Source organism: Cupressus sempervirens, chromosome 4, assembly GCF_028749045.1.
Source record: "Cupressus sempervirens isolate cs-2001-9-10 chromosome 4, ASM2874904v1, whole genome shotgun sequence".
NCBI classification, from domain to species: domain Eukaryota; kingdom Viridiplantae; phylum Streptophyta; class Pinopsida; order Cupressales; family Cupressaceae; genus Cupressus; species Cupressus sempervirens.
Genome location: NC_143121.1, coordinates 652,393,597 through 652,419,482, shown reverse-complemented (window position 1 = coordinate 652,419,482; position 25,886 = coordinate 652,393,597). Strand labels below are relative to the sequence as shown.

Sequence of the window (25,886 nt, the reverse complement as noted above, 5' to 3'; positions counted from 1 at the left end):
CCAAGGCGAAAAACCTCAAAACTCAAAACTTTGAAATTAAAACCCATTTGGTCTTAGGGCACAAAAGCCCCAAATATCTTATAAAATTTGGGTTTGGAGCCCATATGCAAAAACACACAACATAATGGTGCAAAACCTCAAACCCTCATCTCGAAAAATAGGGAAATGCTCATACCCGCCCAACCAAGTAGAGCTAGCATATAGAAATGGAGGGGAACACTAGTTCTCAACCTCCTAACAAATGGCTACCAAAAATAGAAGTAGAAATGGAGCCAAAACAATAAAAATAGGAGAGCCCTACCTCATAGCCAAAAGGGCAAAATGGGAATCTAAACCATAAAATAAAAATCCTATAGAGGTAGCCGAAAATTGTGAGAATCCAAGTCTCCCCGAGCTAGATCCAACAAGACCAAACTTGTGACGATCCACACCTATAGCTCCCACAATGAACAAAACAATATTTCCTCATGAAGAGGATTTTGGGTTTTACTCTCAAACTTTCTAACTCAAAAGTGAGAAGTGAGGAATTAAATTCCTTTTTCAATACTTATTCACTTTTTGAGTGAATAATCAATTAGGGCAAATAACCAGCCAACCTAGTTAAATCTTTGACCCAAACAAAAATAGGTTATTCCTAGAAATAAGAATTCATCTATGGAAAAGCTACCAGAAGTTAAAATAAAATAAAATAAAGCCCAAAAACTCGAAACTCACAGAATTTCCTTAACAATCTTCGCGACAATGTGAACCTCTAAATGCATAGACACACTTACAGGTCTAGTCACATAATGCAAATGAGTCCCAAATTTATCAAATCATTGGAAGGTTTAATTTAAAAATTTAAATAAGATATGTCGACCATACAGGGACAACATTGGTAAAATATGAACGGCTAAATCACTAATTCCATGTGCCAATGCTAGGGATATAAATCTTGCACACTAAAATACATGATCAAGTGCAATTTTCATATAATAACATAGCTAAAGCAATAAATGTACTAAATCACCTAATTTAAACATTTATTCAATTACTAAAATAATCTATTTACATCACTCATGTTCGCATATAGCGTAATGAAGCAAGAATGAAGTAAATAACAATAGCATTAAATCCATCACATAACATAATCATAGATATGTCCAAATGCCAAATAACCAGATATCATCATAAAACACACTTTCATCTCAAATTGGCATCATCATGCAATATGATCAACTAAGCAACATAGTCATCTAACATCTATGATACTGAAATCAAAGTATAACATCTGACCCTCAGGTCATCTCAAATGTAAAAATAACATGAGTAACAAATATCTCTTAGATCAAAATACAACAAGGTAAATATCTGCAACACCAAACCAATGAATCCAACATGGACAATCCATTTCTAATTATTTAAGCATTTAATAATGGTTGTAAAAAAATATAAAAAGGCAATTAAAACACATAATTGAATACAGTCGTAAACATGACTACCACTGCTACAAGAACCTAGTCCAGTGTAGCATGGTAATAATACATAGTGAAATCTTTGTACACATCTTAGGGTAGTCACAAAACAACATCATGATACCACATTGATCTTGGTAACCACTGGCACAAACCTTAGTGAACCATATATCACATCATAATTTCATAAATTAGCCATAAGCATAATCAAAGCAACTGATACAACAAGCTAAATCCAATCACCTCAAGGGTGTAGACCACTCGTGGTCCCAATCACGATCCCTTCTCAAGGAGAGATCAACAAGGTTACATCCATCGGGATAACTTACAAAAGTCAAATGGGAGAGGCACTACAAGTGTAATAGCCTTGACTCAAATAAACCACAAAGAAACCAAAGAAGCCAAAACCTCTTGTATAAAAATGTATGTGACATGTCATGATGAATAATATAAGAGATTGAATGGATTAGAATGATAGACCTTATCCTTAGAGCCAAACTTCACTATCATCTTGAAGGAAGCAACTTGATGCAAGAAGGAGATGCCAATACTTGAATGCTTGAAAATGTTTTCTTGAAGAAGAATTCCTTCATTACTTGATGTCTTGTAGAAGCCTTGTGAATGCATGATTGTAAAATGAAGCCCCAAATCCTCCATATATACTAGTTTTTGGGTAAAAAAACAACTCAAGCCAACTGGGGAACAAAATAAAACAATTGGTAAACTTGAGGACTTTTGGGCCCTGAACCATACAATCCCCTGAGGTAATGTTGACTTAGGGTTGACCTTGACCAAACTAGGTTGACCTAGTCCCAGAGAAGGGAGAGGTGAGGCCTCGGATAGGCCCAAAAGGATGTGTAGTCAAAATTGAAAGATAATAGGCCTACCAAGATATATGGATAAAAAGGTGGCAAAAGCAACACCTGTAAGGCCATATTAGAAGGCGGGAAATGATGAAGAAGCATGAGATAGAAGGAGGGAGGATAAAATGATATTGAAATCACATTAAGGAGGGCTAAAAGGTCTCAAAAATAAGTGTGTCTATTTTAAGACAATACATTTAGCCCCCACTTTAGTGAGAGTATGAGGGAATTCATACTCTCAGTAAATGAAGGAGAGAAGAAAGAAAATGTCACATCAAGGTAGAAAAATCACTAAACTCAAGGACATAAGCCCTCGAACTTAGGATCCTAACTCCATTACCATGCATAAGAGCATGAAAAGAAAGTGAAAGAAAGCCAAAGAAAACAAAAGGGAAATAAAAAGAAAAGCAAAGCCCAAAAGAAGCAAAAGGGGTTAGTACTAAAGCCCAAATCAGCTAGAGAGAGAGACCTCAGCTAAGGAAACATCTCACACACTAATATCATATTTGGAAGGCTATTACAAAACATAAGAGATCGCATAGGAAAAGACAATAACAGCATGATAGATTACATCCCTCATGATTCTATCCTACCAACATGAAAGCACTAAGAGAGAAAAGGAAGTGATTATCTAGCCTAGTTAGGTTTGTGTTCCTTACTATGAATCACAGAAAGGGAGGATTGAATGGTTTAATAGGTTTTTGTTCCTGATATTCAATCCTGAAAACCAAAAACCAATATCAAATGGCCTAGCGGATTCGTGTGTCCAGTAATCAATCTTGTGTACCTATTGGAGGCTTATGCATGCATGTGTATGTGCACACCCATGGATCAATTTCCTGGTATCAGCACAAAGTGAGTGTGTGTGTGTGTTTTCTCTGGATGGAGAAGTATTATACCCATTAAGGATTTAGCAAAACCAAAAAACCAAAAGACTTGTTTCCTTGGGATGGAGAGATGTCACTGATACACATTGAGGATTAGAAAATGTGCATGCATTACCCATGTATACAAGTTTTAGCATACATGCTTGTGTGTGCAAAATAAATTAAAGCAACAATACATAGATTTGAGGATGACCTAGAAATCATATGACGCGAACAAGGCTAGAGTACTCCAAGTCATACTCAGAATCTGTATTTTCTACCCCATGGTTGTCAAAAGAAACTATGTAAAAAGAGGGTGTATATATGCCCCCCTCCTTAGGATGACTATGTAGACATAGACATTGTAAGGAAGAGAATCAAGGATAACTAATTCCATCAACAAGGAGATATCCTTAACAACAAAGTATACCATAAACTTGGCAAAGAACATTTAGTCTTATAAGCTAAGTAAATAGATTAGTTATGAAAGGATATGTCACTTATGAGAATAGAGCCTTGAAAGGAAGAGATCTTGTGTACAATATATCTACCTTCAAGATGAATGTCATGAACAAAGGTATGAATTCAAGACGAAGATGAGAAGAAGAAAAAGAATGCACCTATTTAGCCCCCTGTGTAAATGTGAAATAGGGATTCTCGGAAGAAGGATAACAAACTTCAAAACAGATAGTAAGGATAAATGTTAATTATGAACATGTGTTTTAAAATAAAGAGAGGGTGATAATCAAGAACATGTACCTCTTGTATGTGAGAGAGAGTAATGATCAAGACACGTTCCTTATAGGAAAAGAATGTCACGTAATCACCAGGTGCCACTTTACTAAGGAAAGTCAGTCCTCAGAGAGAGAGAGAGAGAGAGAGAGAGAGAGAGAGAGAGAGAGAGAGAGAGAGAGAGAGAGAGAGAGAGAGAGAGAGAGAGAGAGAGAGAGAGAGAGAGAGAGAGAGAGAGAGAGAGAGAGAGAGAGAGAGAGAGAGAGAGAGAGAGAGAGAGAGAGAGAGCATATGGTAAAATTATGCCACAAAATCTCATGAGATATAAAGATGATTCATAAGCAACAACCAACAATTATGCACAAAACATCTTATATCCAAAAAAATACCATAGAATAATGTCATACTATAGAGAGATAAACAAGCAACATCATAGGATAGCCAACTCTAAACATCATAAGATGCCAAGATAGATATCATATATGACATAAACTATAGATGATTATTAAAAGGTAAACATTCAAATCCAATATATAAAAAGATGTTTGCTAGGCAAAAGACACATAATCCTACATGTAACAAAATCTGTTCATAACCAAAGATAAAAATGTGTCATAAAGTAATACAATCTATAGATAAATAAGGTAAAATATAAAGGAGAAACATGTTCTAGCCATAAGAGATAACATAGCGAAAGAAGATAAGAACATCTATCGAAGTGAGATTGTTATAATATGTATTATATAGATATAACGTTGCACATAAAAATGTAACACAACCAATCAATGTAGACATATTAGAAGAATACACACGTAAAAAGGATTAAAATGGTAAGGGATAACATAAGAGGTTATGTTAGTACTAAATATGCACTTTTCAAGAAAGGATATCTAAGTATCAAGTAACCAAAATAGATCCCAATAAAGGGTGGCCTTTGCCCCTAGTGAAGGTGAACAAGGAGAATTCTAATTGTACCACTCCTAAACATATGATGCAAAATAATAGGGTGTGGCAACAATAGGGATTAGAAATGCTAAGTATTTTTCTAAAGAAGAGAGTAAATATCTTGTGTGTAAGAAAGTTTACCATTTTCAATGTCACCGTGGATATAGACAATAAATCCTATATAATCATGAAGGGAATGTTAATTAGTGTATCAAAAAGGACATTTAAATATATAAATAAGATTCAAAATCAATGGTTGATATTGTAAGGTAGGAGATTGAAAAAGGTGATGATAAACCCTTGAGGCTAAAGTTTCCCCAGTGCCAGTAGGAAAAACATGTGGAATTGGAAGAAGGTGTGGAGGAGGTCAGGGTGGAGGAGAAGAAGAAGAAGGATAATTAGAAGAAGAAACATGACCAAGACCTACCTTATGATGTTGTGTAGGAGGGTCAATAGAGTTTTGATTACCATGTTCATTAATATGAAGACCTAAACCCTTATAATCTTGTTAAAATAATGTTCTAACCTATATTATAAGTACTACTAAGGGTAGAAGGAGATGATGTGGTATCAGAAGAGTTATGAGAAAATGTAGTGTAGGGAGGAATTATAGAAGAAGTGTTGTGAATATAAGGTTGAGAGGTAGGGGGAGGTGACGAAGGAGATGGTTCATTTAAAAACTAAGAAATATTAGGATTGTGAACCATACCTTGGATTTGCTAAAATGTAGAGGGAGTTTGATCATTAGGAAGATTAGGCATAGAATTAGGATTAAGATTAGGAGGATATCTAATGAAATCTCTAATGCCATCTAAAATATAGATGAGAAAGGTGCATGAAAGTCTAATAATAGTCTTAAAATATGCCTTACAGATACCTAGTATTAGTTAACCTTAAAAAAATATACCCAATAAAAGCACATAAAGAAATAAATAACGTAAATGATGGAAGCTTACATGAACATCATAAGTATGATGAAAAAATGCAATAAGAATAGTAACTATAAAAAGCATGAATAATGCCATGTTTAGCTCCCAAAAAGAAACTAGGTTCACCCAAAAGGAGGTAAACACAAGAAAGCAACAATCTAGCTCAAAAAACAAAGGGGCACAAGTTGGGTTCACCAAAATGTTTAGGGGGGGAAAGAGAGACACTTTAATAGGCTATAGATCTCTACTTTCCCAACCACAAAGACATCTCTGAAAATATCTTAGGGAATGATTTCCAAATCCACGAGTAAAATCTTGTTATCCCATTCCTACACATAGAGAATGAAGGTTTTTTGTTTGTTTGTTTGTTTGTTGGATGAGGGCTTGCCTTGGTCTAGCCCTAGATTGAGGAATAAATCTTGAATCAAAATGTAATTAACAAAGGAAATGCTTGCATGTTGTAGATCTAAATAATATCAAATGAAAGATACAATTACCTTTGAAGATACAACTACCAAGTATGTGACTGTAATAGCTTTGACTCAATGAAACCATAATGAATGTTTTTGATGTGCCATAATGAATAATAGAAGAGTTTGAATGGATTGGAATGATAGATCTTCTCCTTAGAGCCAAAATCTAGTACCACCTTGAAGGAAGAATCTCGATGTAAGAAGGAGATGCCAATACTTGAATGCTTGAAGTTGTTTGCTTGAAGAAGAATTCTTTGATTAATTGATGTCTTGTGGAAGCCTTGTGAATGCATGATCGTGAAAATGACTCCCCCAATCCTTTTTATATACTAATTTTTAGGCAGAAAAACAATTCAAGCCGACTGGGAACAAAATAAATCAATTGGTAAACTCGAGGTATTTCATGCCCCAAAGGTCAAGGTTGACAAGGTTGACCTGGTTGACCTTGACCTAGACCAGGTTGAACTAGTCCTGAAGAAGGGAAAGGCCAAGCCTCAAAAAGGACCAAAAGGATGTGTATGTGAAATTGAAAGATAATAGGCCTACCAAGAGATATGGCCAAATATGTGGTAAAAGAAACACCTAGAATACCACATCAAAAGGCGAGAAATGATGATGAAGCATGAGATGGAAGGATAAAGGATAAAAGGAAACTAAATCACACCAAGGAGGGTTAAGATATTACAAAATGAAGTGCATCCATTTTAAGACAACACATTAAGTTCGTGTCTAATCTTTGAGATGTAATTTTGGAGGTGCCAGGCTTCAATGATACCTTTATTATTGCATTTATGATTATGAGGGAGTCCTCTTCCACATGGACTTTGGACACATCTAGCTTCTTTAATAATCTAATTGGTAGTAAGCTAACTTCTACCTTGATAACATTATTAGTTCCAAAATGTAATCTCTTACTCCTTAAAGCAATTAGGTCACCATTAGCATCTTTGATTATAAAACCTACACCTGATGGACTTGGATTATCTTTCGAGGTGTCATAAAAGTTGTATTTCCACCATCCATCATGTGGTTTTTCCAAGACCATGGGCTCCCTAGGAGAAGAAGTGATATAAACCTCACTAGGTCCATTCACAAGTTGAATAAAAATGTTTTGCCACTCTAATTGTAGTCTTTGATTAGCTTGCATAAATAGAGTATTGCTAGTGCTAAACCTTGGAACAATAGCACTAGTAGTTTCATGTATGGCTTAGTTGATTCTTAGTAAGAGTCTTTCTAAATTTTTGGATTTAACTCATAAGACTCTCTTATTGTGCTCTTTTTAGATTTTCCAAATTACTACTGAGGGGTTTAAATTCCATACAAAGTGCAAAGTAACTTTCAATGGTGCTAAAGGTTAAGCTTGAAGATGTTGTTTAAGGTTATTTTGCATTGGACCATGCCACATAAGTTTTGTTTGAAGCATTGACCAACATGCCTGGGTTGTGTTGCATGAAACCAACAAATGATCTACAATTTCTTTACCTTTTGCACATGGGACACTTTTTGAGGCACCCAAAATACCTAACTTGCATCGCCTTTAATTCTATGAGTATTCAAACTCTGAAGGCTAACCATGTAAAGGATCTTGCTTTAAGAAGGCATTCCTTTCCCCAAAATAGATGGGTAGGCCAATCATGTAACTCTACAACTCTTTCTAGAAAATTATAACTAAGATTAACTGAATAAGATCCATTTTTCGCTGCGACCCAAATAAGTTTATCTGGACTGCTACTCCACATAATAGGCCTTGAATCAAAGAGGGTTTTGAGTCTAGCTTAGCAATTCCCTTGTACACTTGAATATCAAAAATTCTTCCAAGTTCTAAACCACCTCGAAGAGTCTTCTCGGATCTTTGTGTAGTAAATCAACTTATCACCCCAATCTTTTTTATACCAGTCTTTTTGTTGTGTTCCATTATGCATTAACCAATATGTTATCATATGTTGACATTGTAGTCAAGTTTGTTTATTAGTGACACACACTTATTCAGATGATTAGTATCTATTGAGCGTATTGTACATTTAACAATGTTAACCAAGTAATTTAGGCTCTATTGAGTTCTACAGTTGCTATCGAGTACCGGGAACAATATTCAGTTTGTGTTGAGTAGTTTCTACTAGGTTGGTGATTATTAGTGTAAACCGAGCTTCTTAGTGTTTACCAAGTTTCTCGGTGTAAATAAGTTCTACAGTGGTTATCGAGTTCGTAGTTTTAGTGATGTGAATCTAGTGTTGACCAAGCCACGTAGTGTCAACCAAGTGATTCAATTTATTCTGAGCTCATAGTGATAGCATTGACTGAGCTATGCAGTGTGAATCAAGTGATTCAATTTATATGATGAGTTTCTTAGTATTTACCGAGTCACTAGTGTAGACCGAGTTCAAACTACTTGGAAGTGATCAGTATGAACTGAGCTTCTACATCTACCGAATGCATGACAATGTCGAGCATTGACAATGGATGTTGAGTATCAGAACCTCATCAAGTTAGTCTTCAAAACCCGAGTTCTTGCAATTGGGTCGACTTTGTGTATTTTGGTGAAACTTGTATTATAGCCAACTTTGTTGATTTGTAAATTGGATTGGCATATATGTAATGTATTATACTACATCCAATAAGATATGCAATGGAATAAGATAATCATATGCGACATATAAAGAGCATAAGAGTGAAGTGAAAAGGCTACAACAGTATAAGGAGCAACAAAGATTTATCTATCACAACAAGGTGATCATTACACTCAAAGGAATCTCATTCAACAAACCAAGTTGCAGATCAGAGATCATTCGTTGGTTCATCCTAACAGGTGGAATAGTTAAATCCTTTCATAAGGTAGGCTTAACAGTCTTTTGTAAATCTCTTTTACAAGTGCATACTTCATTGTATGTTTGTCAATCCTTTTGCAAGGTGGACCTAGCAGTTCTTATTGCTCCTAACAGGGCAGACCATCAGAAGTGATCATTGCAAGCCTTAATAGACCAACTTGATACTGCAGTACTAAAGCTTGTGAGTATCATCCCCACCCCAATTTTACTTTCTATTTGGAAGGTTTCTGGGTCACCATATTGTGTGTCAAAGTGTTATGAATGTTTTAATGCTTTCATCTTTTCATGCATGCAATTAGATCAGAATACACATGAATGATTAATTGGTAAATAAAGATTGAGTTTTCTTAGTTACTGATTCACCCCTCTCCTCTTAGTAACTTAGCCTATCATATAAATTTCCAACAATCATATCCATTCCAGGAGTCCTCCCAAAAAGAAGTAGATATACCATTTTGAACTTTCCATGAAAGATGATCTGTTATAACATGTCTATGATAAATCATAAAATTCTAGATGGCTGAACATTTAGGTGGATTTCTAAAAGTCAAAATTCTCTCGTCATTATTTGTATCTAAGTATTTAGATTTTAGAATCCTAACCCATAGTTATGTAGGTTGAGTATACATGTTTTGAATCAATTTAGCTCTTAAAGCTTCATTATGCTAACTCTAATTCTTGAAATCTAATCCACTAGCTTTTTAGCTAGTGCATACTTTATCCCATGCCAGGAGGGGGAGTTTATCTCGATCTTGTGCACCATTCTAGAAAAACCTCCTCATGTTTTGTTCAAATTGATGAAGGACTTTTTGGGATTTTAAAACACATCCTTGAGCAAATAGAAATGCTTGAGATAATTGCTTTCAACATTAGAACCCAATCCATAGATGATAGCCATCTACTTTTGTAGATATCCATTGTATCATAATAATTGTTAACTAGATTCTTCCAGGGGGGTGACTTATTTGCTCCACCAAACAAGGGGTCTCCAAGGTAGTTACTTGATAATTTACCCAATTTGATGCTTATAATTTTGCTAATTTCCCTCTTCTTATCCATTGAAGTATGAAAGAAAAATTCCATAGATTTGCACTAGCTAATTTTCCCCTCTGAAATATTGTTGTATGAATCTCAAGTTTGTCACATCACTCGGGCCTCTCTAAGTGACGATACCCCAAACATAAGTGTCTCATTAGTAAACTAGAGAAGTGTGATATGCTCCACATTTAGTCCAAAATTAATGCCTTTCCAACTCCCAGTACTTCGCTTGTGAGAGATCAAATGCCCCAGAGCTTCGACCATTATGATAAACAAAAAGGGGGATAAAGGGTCACCCTACTTGATACCCTTTGACCCTTCAAAGAATCCTTGGGGACTACCACTGATTAAGATGGAGAATCTTGTTGTGTTGATACAAGACTCAATCCACCTAATCCATATTGAGTCAAAACCCACCTTCCATAACACTGTAATAAAAAAGTTTTTGTTAACCTCATCATTAGCCCTTTTTTATGTCCAATTTGACCAACATTCTCTCAAATCTAGTTTGCTAAATTGAGTGAATGATTTCATGTGCAACTATAACACCTAGGCAAAACCACTTTGTTCTCTTGAGATAACAAAAGTGTCGCAACAATTTCAACCTATTTGTAATAACTTTTGAAATCACCTTATAAATAGTGTTACATAATGCAATATGCCTAAAATCTTTAAAAGAGCGAGTCTCTTTCTTTTTGGGAATCAATGTTATTAAGGTATTGTTTAAGTCCTTAAGGACAAAGCCTCCACGTTTGGATTCTTCCATCACTTCCCAAATGTCCCATGTAAATAAATTCTTTTTTTTTTGGAGGAAGATTGCTGAGTAACCATATGGGCATGGAGCTTTATCACCTCCCATTTTAAACAAAGAAGATTTAACCTCCTCGACAATGAGTTTCTTAGTCAAAAGTTTATTTTGAGCCTCATTAACATAAGGAGTAATGAGGTTGACAAAATTATCTAGATCCTGAAGATCAACCCTCTCTGCGTTGTAGCCCTCTTAGAAGTATCAAACCCCTTCTCTATTAATGTCCCTTTCTTTAGTGAGCAAAGTACCCCCCGAATCCCTGATTGAGTAGATGTTGTTTACCGAACATCTAGCTTTAATAGAGTTGTGAAAGAACTTTGTATTTATGTCAACCTCATGCAGCCATGTTTCCCTAAAATTTTGACACCAAAAGTTTTCTTCCTTTTGCACAATCTCTGAGTATTCTTCTTTAAGTTTTTCTCATGATCAAAATTAACATAGACCATACCTTCCTTTATTATTTTGGGAGTTTAGCCATTAGGCTCTTTTTCAACTCTCTCATTTTCTACAAAGATCTTTTTAAACACTATTGTATCAATTCTTAAGATGTTCCTTCATAAATTGTAAATTTTAAAAGAAATTAAAAGCTTTGTTAACTTCACACTATGGAGTAGAAATCCACCACCACTCTTGAACCACACTTTTTTCAAATTTGAAGGGGCATTCATCTAGAATGGTACCCTCATGAAGTTGAAGACTAATTGGGAAGTGGTTCGAACCTATTAATGGTAGGATGTCTGCCGAAAGATCCCAAGGAAAATCTACTCAATTACCCACCATGAAAAATTTGTCCAATTTTTCTGTAAGTTTGGAGAATCAACGTCTTTTGTTGGTCCATTTGTAATCCATGGATTGAAAATGAATCTCATTCATGTTATTATTTAAAACAAAGTCTCAAAATTTTTATTGTTTTGAGCTTTCCCAACCATGTCCACCCAATTTATCTATCATGTGAAGGATAGAGTTGAGATCTCCACCCATAATCAGATGTCTGTCCTGAAACTGAAGAAGAGTTTGCAAGATTTTCTCCCACATCTCATGTAACTTATTAGTGCTTGTAGGGTTGTACACATTTAGGAGATGAAATCTCTCATTTAATTATTTTGAAATAACCTGAGTTATCTACCATGAATCACCTGCTATCGACAAGTTGATGTCCACAACATCCTGATGCTAGAGCATGTAGAATCCCCTTGAGGGATCATGCACATCTACAAAGGAATACTTCCAATGACTAAAGTAATTACTAATTGGGCCACTAAGCTTAGTTTCTTGTAAGAGAAAGATTTGAGAGGCCTTGTTTGATCAGTGAATCACTTGATCAAACAAACCTTGTAAGGGGCATTACAACCCCTGACATTTCATGAGAGAATCTTCATTATCCTTAGAACAAGGAGTTATACTCCTTTCTTGATCCAAGTTTGGTTTTCCCCATGACATAACCAACAACCTCCAGCTTGGTTTTAACATTTTTCTTGTCTCTCTTACCTTTCTCTGCCCCCTTGCATTTGAGTTTTTGTGAGGAAGTTTGGTTGGTATGTCTTTTGTCTTCCACACCCATCAGTGTATCCAAACCTAATGTATCCTCTTGTTCCCAATCTTCTTCAGAGATGTAGTCAGTGTTCTCACTATCATTCACCATCCTATCTAGAGTTGAAGCAAATGAAACATCATTCCTTTTTGGTGAGATTTGAATATCTTTGAAAATTGGAGAGATCACACTTCCTGAAGCTAGACTCAAGTTGTAGTTCTAATTATTCCATAAGTTAAGAGAATCATTCGACAAGTTCTTAGACCTTATCTGACATTGGTCCTCTACCGAGTCCACCAAGTCTTAGAGTTGTGTGTTTGAGAACAGCCTTGGTTGTTCTCATCCTAGTCCTCATTGACTATCTTGAGAGTCAAACATTTTTTGAGCATTTGATATTCTCCATTGCAATATTCTCAGAGTGAAGCTCATTATATGGGTCCCCCATTTGTTGCAGCTCTTACATGTGAGAAGACCCCTTCCACCATCCATATGCAAAATGGTCATTCCTTGAGGACATAGGCAAATTCTCTCCACCATTAATGGTCATATTTTAAATTTTTAAAAAGTCATTAGTTACTCTAGATACCATTGCTTTTCCAGTCATCTAAACTTGAGCATAAAGTCACATCCCATCTTTCTCGGCGAAGAGGAAGAGACATAAGACTAAGAAAGACAAGGTCCTCTGCTTGGAGTGAGCCCTCTTTTTCTATGATAAAGTTTTAGAGGATTTCACTTTTGAGTCCTTTACCTTTTCTTGTGTCGAGTCTAGGGCATTCGTCCACCAAGTGCACACCCCCATTGCAATGCTTACACAAGAGAAGAGCATCCTCAACTTCAACTAGTTGCATCCATACATTGCCTTTAGTTACGAGTTTAATCATCTTAGGTAGAGGATGGGCCGCTAGCCACAAAATGCAAATCCTTGCATATATCCTGTAGTCCTTAGGTTCAACTACCCGATCCATCCTTACAAAGGTTCTCAACTTATTCCCAATCACTTTTAGTGTTCTTCATTCTAGTATTCATATAGGAGTTTGCAAAACCTTATCCAGATTGGTACAATGTCCATGTCAACCATTTTGGGGTTAAAGTTTGGGGTCCAATCCTTAATGTAGAACCCTTTCCCCTTCATCAAGTATGACCCTTAGCCTTGTCCAAAGGAAGTTTATAGATGATCAGATAAAACCCATTAGGGAAGGTTTTGATGGCGTATCATTCACCCCATTGAATGGTTACCCATGCTTTGATCTGTTTGAGTGCTAGCCATGACCCACACCATTTTATGAAAAAGGCCCTAATCCTTAAATCAACCACAAAACCATGCCATTCTTGGTTTTCTCTGAGAATCTTCGCCACGATAACTTCAATGATGCTCAGAGTCTACTCACTTAGCTTTCACATCCCCGTCGGGGTTTGAGGATGCCAACATTTTTGTTCAGTCAACTTAAAGCTAAAAGGTCTTTGCTTTGATAGATTAGCAAAAACCCAATAAGGCCTCTGGCCAGTCTGCCTCTGCTTGTGGGAATCTTTGATGCAAGGAGGGTAGACTCTCATGTTGTTTGGGAAAGACCTAGCATCCTGTTTATGTCATTGCATCGGATTTCGATGTGTTCTATGCTACGCTAGAGGTTTCAACAACCGTTTGTTGAAAGGTCATACGTCTTTGTAGGAGCCATTATAGTCATGATTAGCATGAGGTGCAAAGGAACTTCCATCACAATAATTGAAAGCCATAGAGTTATAGAACTAGGTGAAAGGTTTTGTAAAAATCCTAATTAGATTTTAATAATCTTAATATTTTAACTAATATAAAAAAAATTATACTTTTATAGAAAAAAATATTTTTAAGTTTTAAAATTTAAATTCTAACAACAATTTTCTTTTAGTGTATCCCTTGAACTTGCTTAAGTACTAGTATATTTTTAATTTGATATCTTTAGAGAATTTTTGAAGTATAAATATACTTATACAATAAGAGGTGCAAGCGCCAAAGTCCCTGCTTTTGGTGGTGTTGTTGGCACGAGGACATCGAAAGAAGTTTTTGGTGTTGGTCTTTAATTCATAAATAGAAATTAAGCATGGGATGTTATTTTTTTATAAATATGAGTACAAGTTTGAAGGAAAAAAAATAGAATTTGTGTATGTATAATCCTTTTTTAAACTTTTAGGAGAACTATTGAAAATTGGAAGAACGTTTTCATCTAATGGTAGAAGGTTGTATTTGATAATAAAAAATATTTAAAAATGTAAAGAATATTTAACTAAAAGAATTGAGAAGCTTATATATTTGAAATAATTTGAATTAATATTGCAACTAAAATTTATATTTAATGACTCAATAATATAATTATACTCATTCACATGGGAAAATAGGTACATTTCAATAAAAGATAATATTTTTTTAATAGTTCTCAATATATATTGTAAAATTGAGCCAAGCACATATTAGGCGTAAAATTTGGAGACTTGACTCTCAGAATACAATTTGCTTCATTTTTATCATCATGTCAACTAACTATTAATCTTTTTGTAATAAAATGCAAAATATTATTAGTAATTAGCATTGTAAGTTGAGTTCAACTAATAATAAATACTATTCTTGTTTTTCAAAAAATAGAATAAAAATGTTCAAACTTTATAAAGAATTTAAATTATGAAATTCTTAAATGATAAAGTAAATGTAGTGTCCAATCATTTGTATGATATTTTCAATCATAATAAAGAATTTAAATTCTGAAATTCTATTCTTGAAATGATAAAGTAAATGTAGTGTCACATTATCTTTTGTGATATTTTCAATGATTAATTGCACCATTAATGATAAAAGTTAGAGCTTTAATTTTTTCTTTTTTTTTTGTTTTAAAAATTAATTTTCTCTCTTACTATTATTAGTAAGAGCCAATAAGATTTTAGTTAGATAGCTTTTTTCCATTTCAAAAAATAATAAAAATATTCAAACTTTATAAAAAACTTACAACTCGATTTTAATTTTTTTTTAAAACTTATTGGTTAAAGTAATAATTGTTTTGGTACTGAACGGGTCCGTAAGATTTCCTGCCGTAGGCTGGAACTAATAACTTACAAATATCTGGTTAAATACAAAAGAATTACAGGGATCACATGATCAGCATCATCGAGGATCTTTTCGATTCATACGAGCGCCAAAAAGGTTCTTTTAATCAAAACGAGTCAACTCTATGATTAATTTTCATTTTATTAAATACAGAATTGGCTTGATTATTATGTTTCTACAGTTGTCGAATAGATACGTCTCACTTACTCAGGGAGGCAAAAGAAAACCCGGCATCTCAGCATATGGGGTTTTGTTTTTAACTCGCAAGAGCGCGAATCGAGAGCAACCAAATGGAAGAATGACCCTGATTTCAGTTGGGTCGAGTTTTGAAGTTTGCAGGGACAAGTCGTTTTGGGTTTGCATTCATGCAGGCAATGGATAATTTTTCTTAAAGCAGGAATTACTATATTCACAGGAGCAGTTAACACCATATTAGCCATGAAGGCTTCTTTGAAACTGAGAGAAGGGCAGAAGCCGCTGGTAAGGGCCAAGATTCCCATTAACATCTTAGGTCTACCGTTGATCTCTGGGATTGCTGCAGGAGATAGCAAAGAACTGTGCTTGCATCTGGGTACTTTCTGGGATGCAGGCCCTGCTATTAAATTTGCTTACAAGCCTAACGATACATGGAATCCTTTCAGTATGGTGCTCAAAACGGGAATTGGTGAGTGGGGTTCTCCTTCAGGGGCTGCCTTGGCCATGAGCGCAGAAATTAATCTTTTAGGTAGGGGAAATCCTTCCTTCTTCTTGAACTTCAAACCCCAATTCGGCGATTTCACAATTAAAAAGTCTGTCAGATCTTCCCTTGTGTTGCCCACAACGCAATCGGAGGAAGATGGTTTGTTTGGACCAAAGCACAATCAAGCTCCTTTTATTCCAGAAGCGGTTAAATCGAGTTTAACTGAATCTTCACATTCAAAGGAAGCAACCCCATCGAGATTTCAGATGAACTTCAATGGTTTTGATAATGGGAGCTTAAATGGGAGGGAGGAGGATGGTGATATGGAAAATGTCACCGGGAGTTCCCATCCATCAGAAACAAAATCTGAGTTCGCTTTAAATATGGCTGAAAAGAAGTCGTCCCACAAGTATCAGATTGGAGAAACTCTTAAGGAACTGAAATCTGTGGGCGGCGAAAAATTGTTAGAGGGTTTGTCTCTGACCGCACACAGCAGGTTTCCCGTGAGAAAGCATGCTGTTGTTCAAGTTAGATGGGGGGTCAAGCTACCTCTTGATTTGCTTAACGGATGGGATGTAGGTAATCAGTCTGGCTTTTCAACGCTTAAATTGCCTTGCCTCTTTTTAGAGAAGGTCAGCATTGAGAATGTTGAACACATGAGAAGTGCAAGAAAGGGAAGCCCTTTTGTCAGTTCGCAACCTACCTTGGAAAGTCTGATGTTGCCTGTAATAAGGGAGGAGGCAAATGAGCTTGCTCATATCACGGGCATTTGCTACTCTATGAGGAGACAGCTTCATATACTACAGACTGAAAACAGAGTGTTGAAGAAAGCTATGGAGGATATGAGTTCTGAGCTTGAGCACAAGGGAATCAGAAAGTCCAGTGATGATTTTCCCAATGCAGAGGCCAGTTCATGGCAGAAGCCCCTGGAAAGATCTTTCGAGAAGGACAAAGGGAGGGAAGAAAAGTATAGAGAAAGTGACAAGAAAAAGAATGGTACACGGGACAATTTTAAAAGGGAGACCAAAGCACCAAATGGTGGATTTGGCAGTGATATGCCAACCGGCACAGGGAATTCAGCAGTGGATGTTAGTGAAGAGCTCAAGAAAGCTATTAGGAGTGCTTCTTGAAACTTAGGTGGTAAGTAAAACACTGATTAGGGTGAGTTAGTTTTCTCTCCATCAGCTTACTAGAGGCAGAGTTAGATAGTTGCTTTCTGATACAATTTTAAGATTATGTTTACTTGAGCACTTGGAATAGGCTTTCTAGTTCCAAGGTAAGACTTCGTAAAGTTAGTTAAGTTTTCTCCCCATTAGCTCACTAGAGGCAGAGTTAGATAGTTGCTTTCTGATACAATTTTAAGATTATGTTTATTTGAGCACTTGGAATAGGCTTTCTAGTTTCAAGGTAGGTAAGACTTCATGAAGTTAGTTAAGTCCTATCTTCTTATCTCCTACGAATAAAGTTTTGCATTTTGTGAATAATGTGAATAGCTAATATAATTTGAACAGCTCTGTTTTAATTAGTTAAATCCTATCTTCTTATCTCCCACGAATGAAGTTTTGCATTTTGTGAATAATGTGAATATTTTAAATAATTTGAACAGCTCTGTTTTATTGCACCTTTTTTTTTCCATTTCCTTTGACGTTAGTTCCCTATTAATTAATTCAAAAGTAATCTAGAACTGTCCTGTTGTCCTTACCAAGCCTTCTGTTTCTGGGGAATGAGAACATTCCTCAATATTTTGTACCTTAAAATAATATTTATTTTATCTATTATTTGTGGATGTTTTGCTGCTGGATACTTATAATTTTTGTTTGTGTACAAGACAAGTATTTAAGTTAGCAATGAGGACTTTTTAACAAGGTTATCATAATCGTAGTGAATCTTAGCTTTGCGTGGACATTGGTTCCTTCTGATTACATATATTGAAGGAGTGGAGAGATGGTTGAGTATGTGAAATAACACACTGTGTTTATTTAGTCAATAAGATGGCACTGCTTTGAAGAAGACATGCTGTGCACTAAAAGTAAATATCATAATAGAACTTAGTTGTGGGGTGGTCCCATGAAGTGTGCTTCCCAAATTTTCTCACCAGGCATCTTCCACCAAAATTCAGAGGTCTCTTGCTGTTATATATTACCTCGAGATTTCTGCAGCTCTGCTATATGCTCTTATGACCACTATCTGGACTTTGATCCATAAATGTGGTCATTAAATTTCTGAGAAATCTTTACGGCATGTGGACTGTTAGCTGCACGATACACTTAACCCCCTTTCTTCTTTTTCTACTAGATTCATTTTCCTTTAGTCTGTAGCCACTCCTTTTTTTCTAAGTTGCCGGGTTGGATTCTGGTAGTGGGTTCGAGATTCGAGTTCAAAATGCATCCAATTTTTTTTGGGTTGGGTTTGTTTTGGGTTTGTCCGCACAAGATTTTTTTAATATATACACACACACACACATATATACATACATATATGCTGCAGCAAATAGGCTCATACACTACAATGCTAATCTTTAAGCAACTTAACAAAATTCACCACCACATATATTAATGATTTAGTTTGAATGACATAACAAAATGTCAAAATACACCACCATATCATTGTTTAAGTTAAGAAACAATAATATCAACAATAATAATCAGTCACATATCGTCAAAAATAATAAAAAAGCATCATCATTCTGCTGCTGCAGATTAGAAGCGCAAACAGTGCCACTAGCATCAGTATTAGCAGCTTGAGGCCCAGTCTCAGGATCAGCCTCGACATCACTAAGTATTTTGTGATCACCACCATCAATTGCAAGCGCATTGAAGTGCTCTTTCAACTCCATAGACTTTGGTTCAACATCCCAATGCTTTGCCTCCCATTTTTGGCAAATATTTTCTGTGTGTCATGAGCCTCAAGTTTGGATGCACAAAGACGAACTTATCCGTCTTCTTGAAGTTTAGTTAGTTGCGTTCTATTGAGTGGACAAAGAAGTATGTGCTTCAGTTCTTCTCAGATGATGATAACTAGCAACCTATCAAGATTTAAATTTTGAAATTGGAGAGTTAAGAGTTTTGAATAAATTGTTTTAAAATAAATTTATTCAATATTCATCAACAAGAATTTAGAAATTATAATCTTAAGAGTTAAGAACCTACTTGTGATAAAATTTTGATGGCAATGGGTTACAAGTGTTGGTACATTTGTCCATGGGAGTACCACCATTTATGAGCACCAACATTGTTTTTGTCTTCAATAGCTTCAAGATCACAATCGTTGGTTTTCGTCAAACCCATAAATTCAGACCACACTGCAACTTGTAGGTGCTTAGGAAAGAGTCTTTGAAGGACTGCCTTCTACCCTTGAGCGAATTCAGGATCTCTGTATGGGGCAACTCGAGTGGTTCTCCCCTAGAGGACCAATTGACTGTAGAATTTGGGGCTCAATGCAAAGGCAAGTAGAGGCACTGGGTAGTCATTTTGTTCCATCTCTCTACCATGATTACCTTTAGCTCTTTGAAGAGATTTTCATCAAGATCTTCCTCTTTCTCATTTATGACATTTCTAATATATTCAACCAAGGAGTCAATGCCATCATATACCTCACCCAAGAAAGGCCTATCCATGTTAGTGTATCGGATCATGCTCATTATAGGCTCGGTGAACTTTAGAAGATACTTAGCACGGTCCCACCAAGAGTCATCTAGGATCAGTGTCTTAATGGCAGCTGCCTTGGCATTGTTAAATTGCCTCCATATGCTCCAGTCAACACTGGTTACCTCCATATGCTCCAATTAGCACTGGTTACCATTCTGGACAAAGCATCTTTAACCTTGACAAGACATCTCAAAACAATAGTGTTGGAGGCAAAGTCTATCTCAACGACCTATTTTAAGATCAAAACAATAATAAATTGAAGTCAAGATTAAAATTAAAATTTAAAAACTTAGAAAATTTACTAAACTAAAGTGACTAGGTTTCTAAAACATGTTTAAATTTTAAACTAACAATTGAACTTTCCTTCAAGAGCTCCAATTTTGGAGAATTGTCTAAATAAGGCTTGTGTCATATGGTGTTTCATGACAAACATTTGGATCTTTTGTCTCTTTATACATTTTTTTGACCCACTTAACCTTTGTGCCAACTTTTTGCGGCATTAGGTTGAGTGAGTGCACAACACATGATATTCGGAAAATGTGTTCAAATTGCTCCTCAACCAATAAGCCAACAACCATGCAATTTTTGTCATTGTCTGTTATTACTCGAATAACATTTTGAGGGCCAACTTGCTCACTAGCTTAGATGAGAATCTTTGCGATGTAAGTACCATCCTTCACCTCTCCTTCATAATCCACAACTTTTAGAAACATTGTACCTCTTGTGGATACTGCAATAACATTCACCAAAGGACAATTTCTCGCATCTTTCCATCCATTGGATACTATGGTCACACTTGTTTCAATCCATGAATCCTTGATGGGCTGCATGGAAGCCTCTATGTTGGTTACCTTTCTATCCAATAAAGTGGTGCACACTTTCTCATAACCCGGGCCCTTGAACCCCTTTGGAGCCTCATTAATTAATCTCACTATTTTTTGCCAATATGTGAGTGAATAATATTAAATGCCAATCCACATGCATAGATGCATCTCGCTATGGCTTGCTCTACAATATCTCTAGCTTCATTTTGAAATGATGTTTCCAAGAGCCTCATTGCTCTCTTCATTGCAACTGTTACTTGAGGAGCACGCAAGAATGGACGACCCTCTACAGTTGGTTCATTGGGAATGGAAGTTGAAGACTTTAATGACGTTCTTGCTTTTTTCCAAGCACTTTGCAAAGGATGAGAATGTGCTCTCCTGGGTGCTTCGTCTACTTGTTTTTGTTCTTGAGTATCCTTGTTCACGATGCGGTTTGGAAGAAAGGTTTTAGGAAGCACCCCGTCAACTCTTGGCTTCCCTATACAAAATTTAATGCCCTTTTGAGGAGTAAAGCACAAATTTGCTTTCCCTCTACTATAAGAGCAACTAGATTTCTCTTTGCAATGGCTACAAATTCACACATAACCTCCTCCACCCAGTATTGGTTGAATCATTTCCACTTATTTCCATGGGAGCATCTATCTATTTTGAAGCAGGAGTTTCTGGAGCTAGAAGCACTTGCAGCCATTCTTTGAATCTACAAACAACAAAGCAAAAAAATGTAAAAAAGAAGAAGAAAAAAACTCATTTTATTTTTTTAGGACATTAACAATGTAAAACATATTCTACTGTAGAATCACAGTCTTAGGGAAGTTCTCTTGTGAAATTTGAATGATTCATAGTTTTTTAAAATAGTATATACTATTATAGTTACAACTTTTCAGAGACTCTAATTTAATAGCTAATTACCAACTCATTCTAATAACACAAATCTAGCTTTGACAGCAAATTTCCTTACAGTTTCAAGCACAGATCTAACCTTTAATTAGGAATCCAAATAGATGATTAGAAAATTTGAATTTGTTTAACTTATTTGAAAATTTAAAAACAAACAAACTTATCTTTCATGTTTGGAGACGTGGGAACTGTCCGATGTTGCCAAAGAAATGTCTGAAGACTGTGGGAAATGCCCTGTGACTTGAATCCTGTTTGTTGCCATCCAAAAACTGTCTGCTGTTGTCGTGTGAATTTGAAGCCTGTTTTTGCTGTCCAAAAACTGTCTGAAGCCGTCTGCTGTCTGAAATGCAGCAAAAAGCCATCCCCAAAAAAAAAAACTGTCTGAAGCTGTCATTCTCAAAACCAAACACAAACAAAAGGAATCCCATGTTTTAGGTATTGTGATTGTTGCGTGTTTAGGACACAAACAAACATTAAAAAAAGAAGTGAAGTCACTATTTTGACCCGTGACTGAAATTCATTGGCTAGTTGGTTGAAAGTCCAACTGGGCTCACATGGGCAGAAATAAATTCGCGCAAAATTCGAACAAAGTCCACCAGGGTCCTGTTTGTTGTTTTTGCAGCAATTTTGTGAGTCTGCCATTGAATTTTGGTCAATTTCGAATTGACAATGAATGAGCAGCTAACCGACTACCGACTTCAGGCCTGGACAGACGAATATGGTAACTTAGCTTTTTTCTATGTTATCCCCGGCAAAAATTGACCCCGTCCCCACGTCCCCTCATCCTGGAAACTTGGAAACTTCCGGAAACCTTTCCCTTGGCTGTCCCATAAAATTAATGTTTCAGTTTTGATAATTTGTTTGATTTCCACTCTCATGTGAACTCTAAAGTTAAATTATTTAACACAAACATTATATGTTAAGGTTCTATAATTTATATAAGCATGCATTATCCATGCTTTAATATGAATATTTAAAATTTCCCTGTATATTTAAAATTTTCCCTACTTTTTATATAGCTGTTCCCACTGCCGTCCCCCGCCATCCCTTGCTCCGAGAAAAAAAAATCCGTCCTGGAACCTGTTTCCCTGTCCCCACGTCCCCCCGTTCCGGAAACCTGGGGTAACATAGGCTTTTTTTTAATTGAAAATTTCAAGTTAACAATTCTTGGGCTAAATCTCCTTATATTGGATCAGATGGGGCTTTAAGAACTTGAACCATTGGCCCCACCCATGTGATTTCTCTTTTACTTGTAGTGTGTCAAATGCCAGCTGAAGCTCTGCTATCAGATGCAACAAGTGGACCTAAAATAACTTGGTGCAAGTGCAATACATTGTGAAATATCACTACAGCGATGGGTTAAATGAACTCTCCGATAAGTTGTTTTCAGTGAATTGCGTGAGAATTTGCTGCTCTTCAAGGTGAAACTGTGTGAGGACAAGGCCTCCGGCTTTTGTAACTTGCTTTTTCAAAGGAAGCCTTAAATATTGGTTTACATGGTAACAGATTCCCCAAAAAATGTCAACTGCTAACCGCACAAATTTGCTAATTGATTTAGCCGTGCAAGAATGGATTTGAATAAACCTCCTTCTGGGGAGTATGTATTCAAGTTTGAGAGTATAGCAAATAAAATAATCTATTGCAGATGGTATAAGTGAGCGAACATTTGACAGGGAAGAGAACATTATTATGGTACTTGGGAATTCAAGCAATACAAGGTTAACAGCAGTTTGGTCATGGCAGTGTTAGTTTGCTGGCTAATTTTCCCTGTACTGTTTAAATATGTTGCTGATATTGTTTGATTTTGTTTTAAATATTTGAAAATAGTTTACAAATATGGCCCAAAGAGCAGCTTTAGTATCATTGCTTACAAAATCATGTGTTGAAAATGACAACTACAGTATGAAGGCTCTAAGCCCTCATATTACCAACCTATAAGAAATATCCGAAACAGTCAAATCTTCATAAACTATAACAATATCAAAGATAAGATTGTCTTCAAAAGCATATTCAATATCAAAGATAAGATTGTCTTAAAAAGCATATTCGATATAAAAAACTAAACAGCCTTCTGATGTTTCTCTTTCAATTCCTCAGCTTCAATGATTGTATGGATTTTCTAAGCAATGATTGCAGTGTACGTGGGGCATTTTCTGACAGAACATTTTGGAAATGCATTCAATGATGTTATCCAAATTAGTAAGATCATCTATGTCTATCACACCATCAGAACCTGCCACAACTGCACCAATTCCTTTAAATTCACCTTTGTGGACCAAGTGACAAATAATGGCACACTTGATGTCACACGTGGACAAATCCACCTGCGCACAGATCTGCAAGTAGCTTTTGGAATGTATGTAGATTGGGGTTTATATTCAAACCTAGGTCTCAAGCAAGAAGGATACAATCTTGATATGAATATTATCCTTTAGATAATCTTTTACCAAATCTTTAAGGACATCAATGCTTGTCAATTTATAGCCATCATAGAAATCAGCAACTGCTCAATCCTTTGCCAGGAACACCTGCATTTCAAAAAATAATTCTTTTCCAGAACTGGGTGATCAACACCAATAATAGAAATGATTAACAAGTAAGTTATCCTTTGAGTATTGAGTAAATCAAACAAACTCTTGAGTGCATCCCCATGGAACATCCCATTCAAATTGGTAATGTGACCAAAGACTTTTATACCTTTAGTAAACCATTCAAGGGCAGAACATCCCCTAAGCAGAAGAAGGGACTTGCCATCAATTTCTGTGGACCACCATATAGATCTAAACTGGCAAAAAGATCATGTTTGATATCCTTAAGATTCCAATTCAGAAAGGAGCCAAAAATCACCGAATCCCTAATATTATTCCTAAAGTTGCCAAACGATAAGTTCACCAGATAAAGACCTATGTGGAAAGGTAAATTTTAAAGAATATCCTCAACATTGTCTCTTATCCGGACCTTCCAAGGCTCACAACCATCAAGAGCCTAAAGGATCCATTTGACAACAAGAGATACACCTTGCAAAAGCTAATTCTTGAACTCTAGAGTCCATACTCCCTTTCAATCTAGGTCTGTAACAAATGTTTCTATTAACAACACGCCTCTTCTCACCAGCTTTACTATCACAAAAGCTTTACTATGATCAAAGATAAGATTTTTTCTTTTCTTTTTGATTCATATGAGAAGTGGACTCTAACCAAGCAAAAGAAAAGAACAAGAAAAATAAAGCAAACTGTTTGGGAAGGGCTGTAATCTTCTATAAATAGACAAAAGACTATCTTCCTATTTTGAAATCTTTTTAGCCACTTTTCTATCACCCATGTGCATGTGCCTGAGAAACAACAAAAGGAATGCCATGGTTTCTAATTTTTTAATATGGTCCATCTAGTTCCTGATCCTTGTCAACCATTAATAATGAGGTCTATAGATTTGTTTTAAAAACAAATTTAGATTCAGGAGTTACACATTTACAATCTAGCCTATTTTTCATGTGGACAAAGATTCTCATCAAGATTAAGAAATAAGACTGTATTATCTAGTAAATTGACACTCAATCAGAGTATCACTATTAGGAAAAGAATGTGCCATGACAAGAGGCTCCAAATAGGAGTGTCTCAAAACCTAATGTATAGCCTGAGGAACAATTACAGTGAGGGAAGGAGTTGATGGCAATCTTGTGTTAGGATTAACCACGGACAGAAATAATAGTTACATGCAAATATCACCAATACGAGAAAATAATAGATCGCACAAAAGAGAACACAAGACACCAAGATTTAACGTGGTTCACCCAATCCCTGGGCTACGTGTTACATCCCAATTTTTGACCTAGCTTGAAATATAGTCGTTGAGGTTCACATGAGGTCATTTGTCAATTTAATTTGATATTTAGTCGTTATGATTTCAAGTGAAGATGACATGTTAGTTGATCGTTAATAGCGAATTCATGGAATTAAGATGAAAGGTTAACTGTTATAGTTATTTATGAATAAATAATTTAATTACCGAGAAATTCCTTGCAGGAAGCATGTTGAAGGGGTGAAAGCATTGTCAGAAAAGAATTAGGCAGGACATCACCATCACTGAGCAGACAGATAGAGGACCTAGCGACTTGGAACAAAATACCTCTGTGGAATCGCATGAGTTATTTTAATAAATGGTTTAAATTAAAATAATTGAGTTATTTAATAAATAATTAAATTATTTTAAAGGATTTTAATTTATCTTTCATCATAATTATTATTGTAAATATTTAAATGTGTATTTAAATATTATAATAATTTGGCATCATTATACCTAAAT

At 35.7% G+C, this 25,886-nt stretch overlaps 1 protein-coding gene across 1 annotated transcript; it reads left to right on the top strand.

Annotated features, from left to right (window-relative positions):
• The first annotated feature begins 15,707 nt into the window (after window positions 1-15,707).
• On the top strand, window positions 15,708-17,747 carry LOC149562932 (uncharacterized). Its single transcript, XM_089826377.1, has one exon. It carries the CDS (start codon window positions 15,976-15,978, stop codon window positions 17,344-17,346), a length of 1,371 nt encoding a protein of 456 aa, XP_089682503.1. The 5' UTR covers window positions 15,708-15,975; the 3' UTR covers window positions 17,347-17,747.
• Window positions 17,748-25,886: the final 8,139 nt, after the last annotated feature.

What these genes read in the sequence shown, in the direction of transcription:
- LOC149562932 (XM_089826377.1), top strand. Translation starts at nt 15,976, where the DNA reads ATGAAGGCTTCTTTGAAACTGAGAGAAGGGCAGAAGCCGCTGGTAAGG.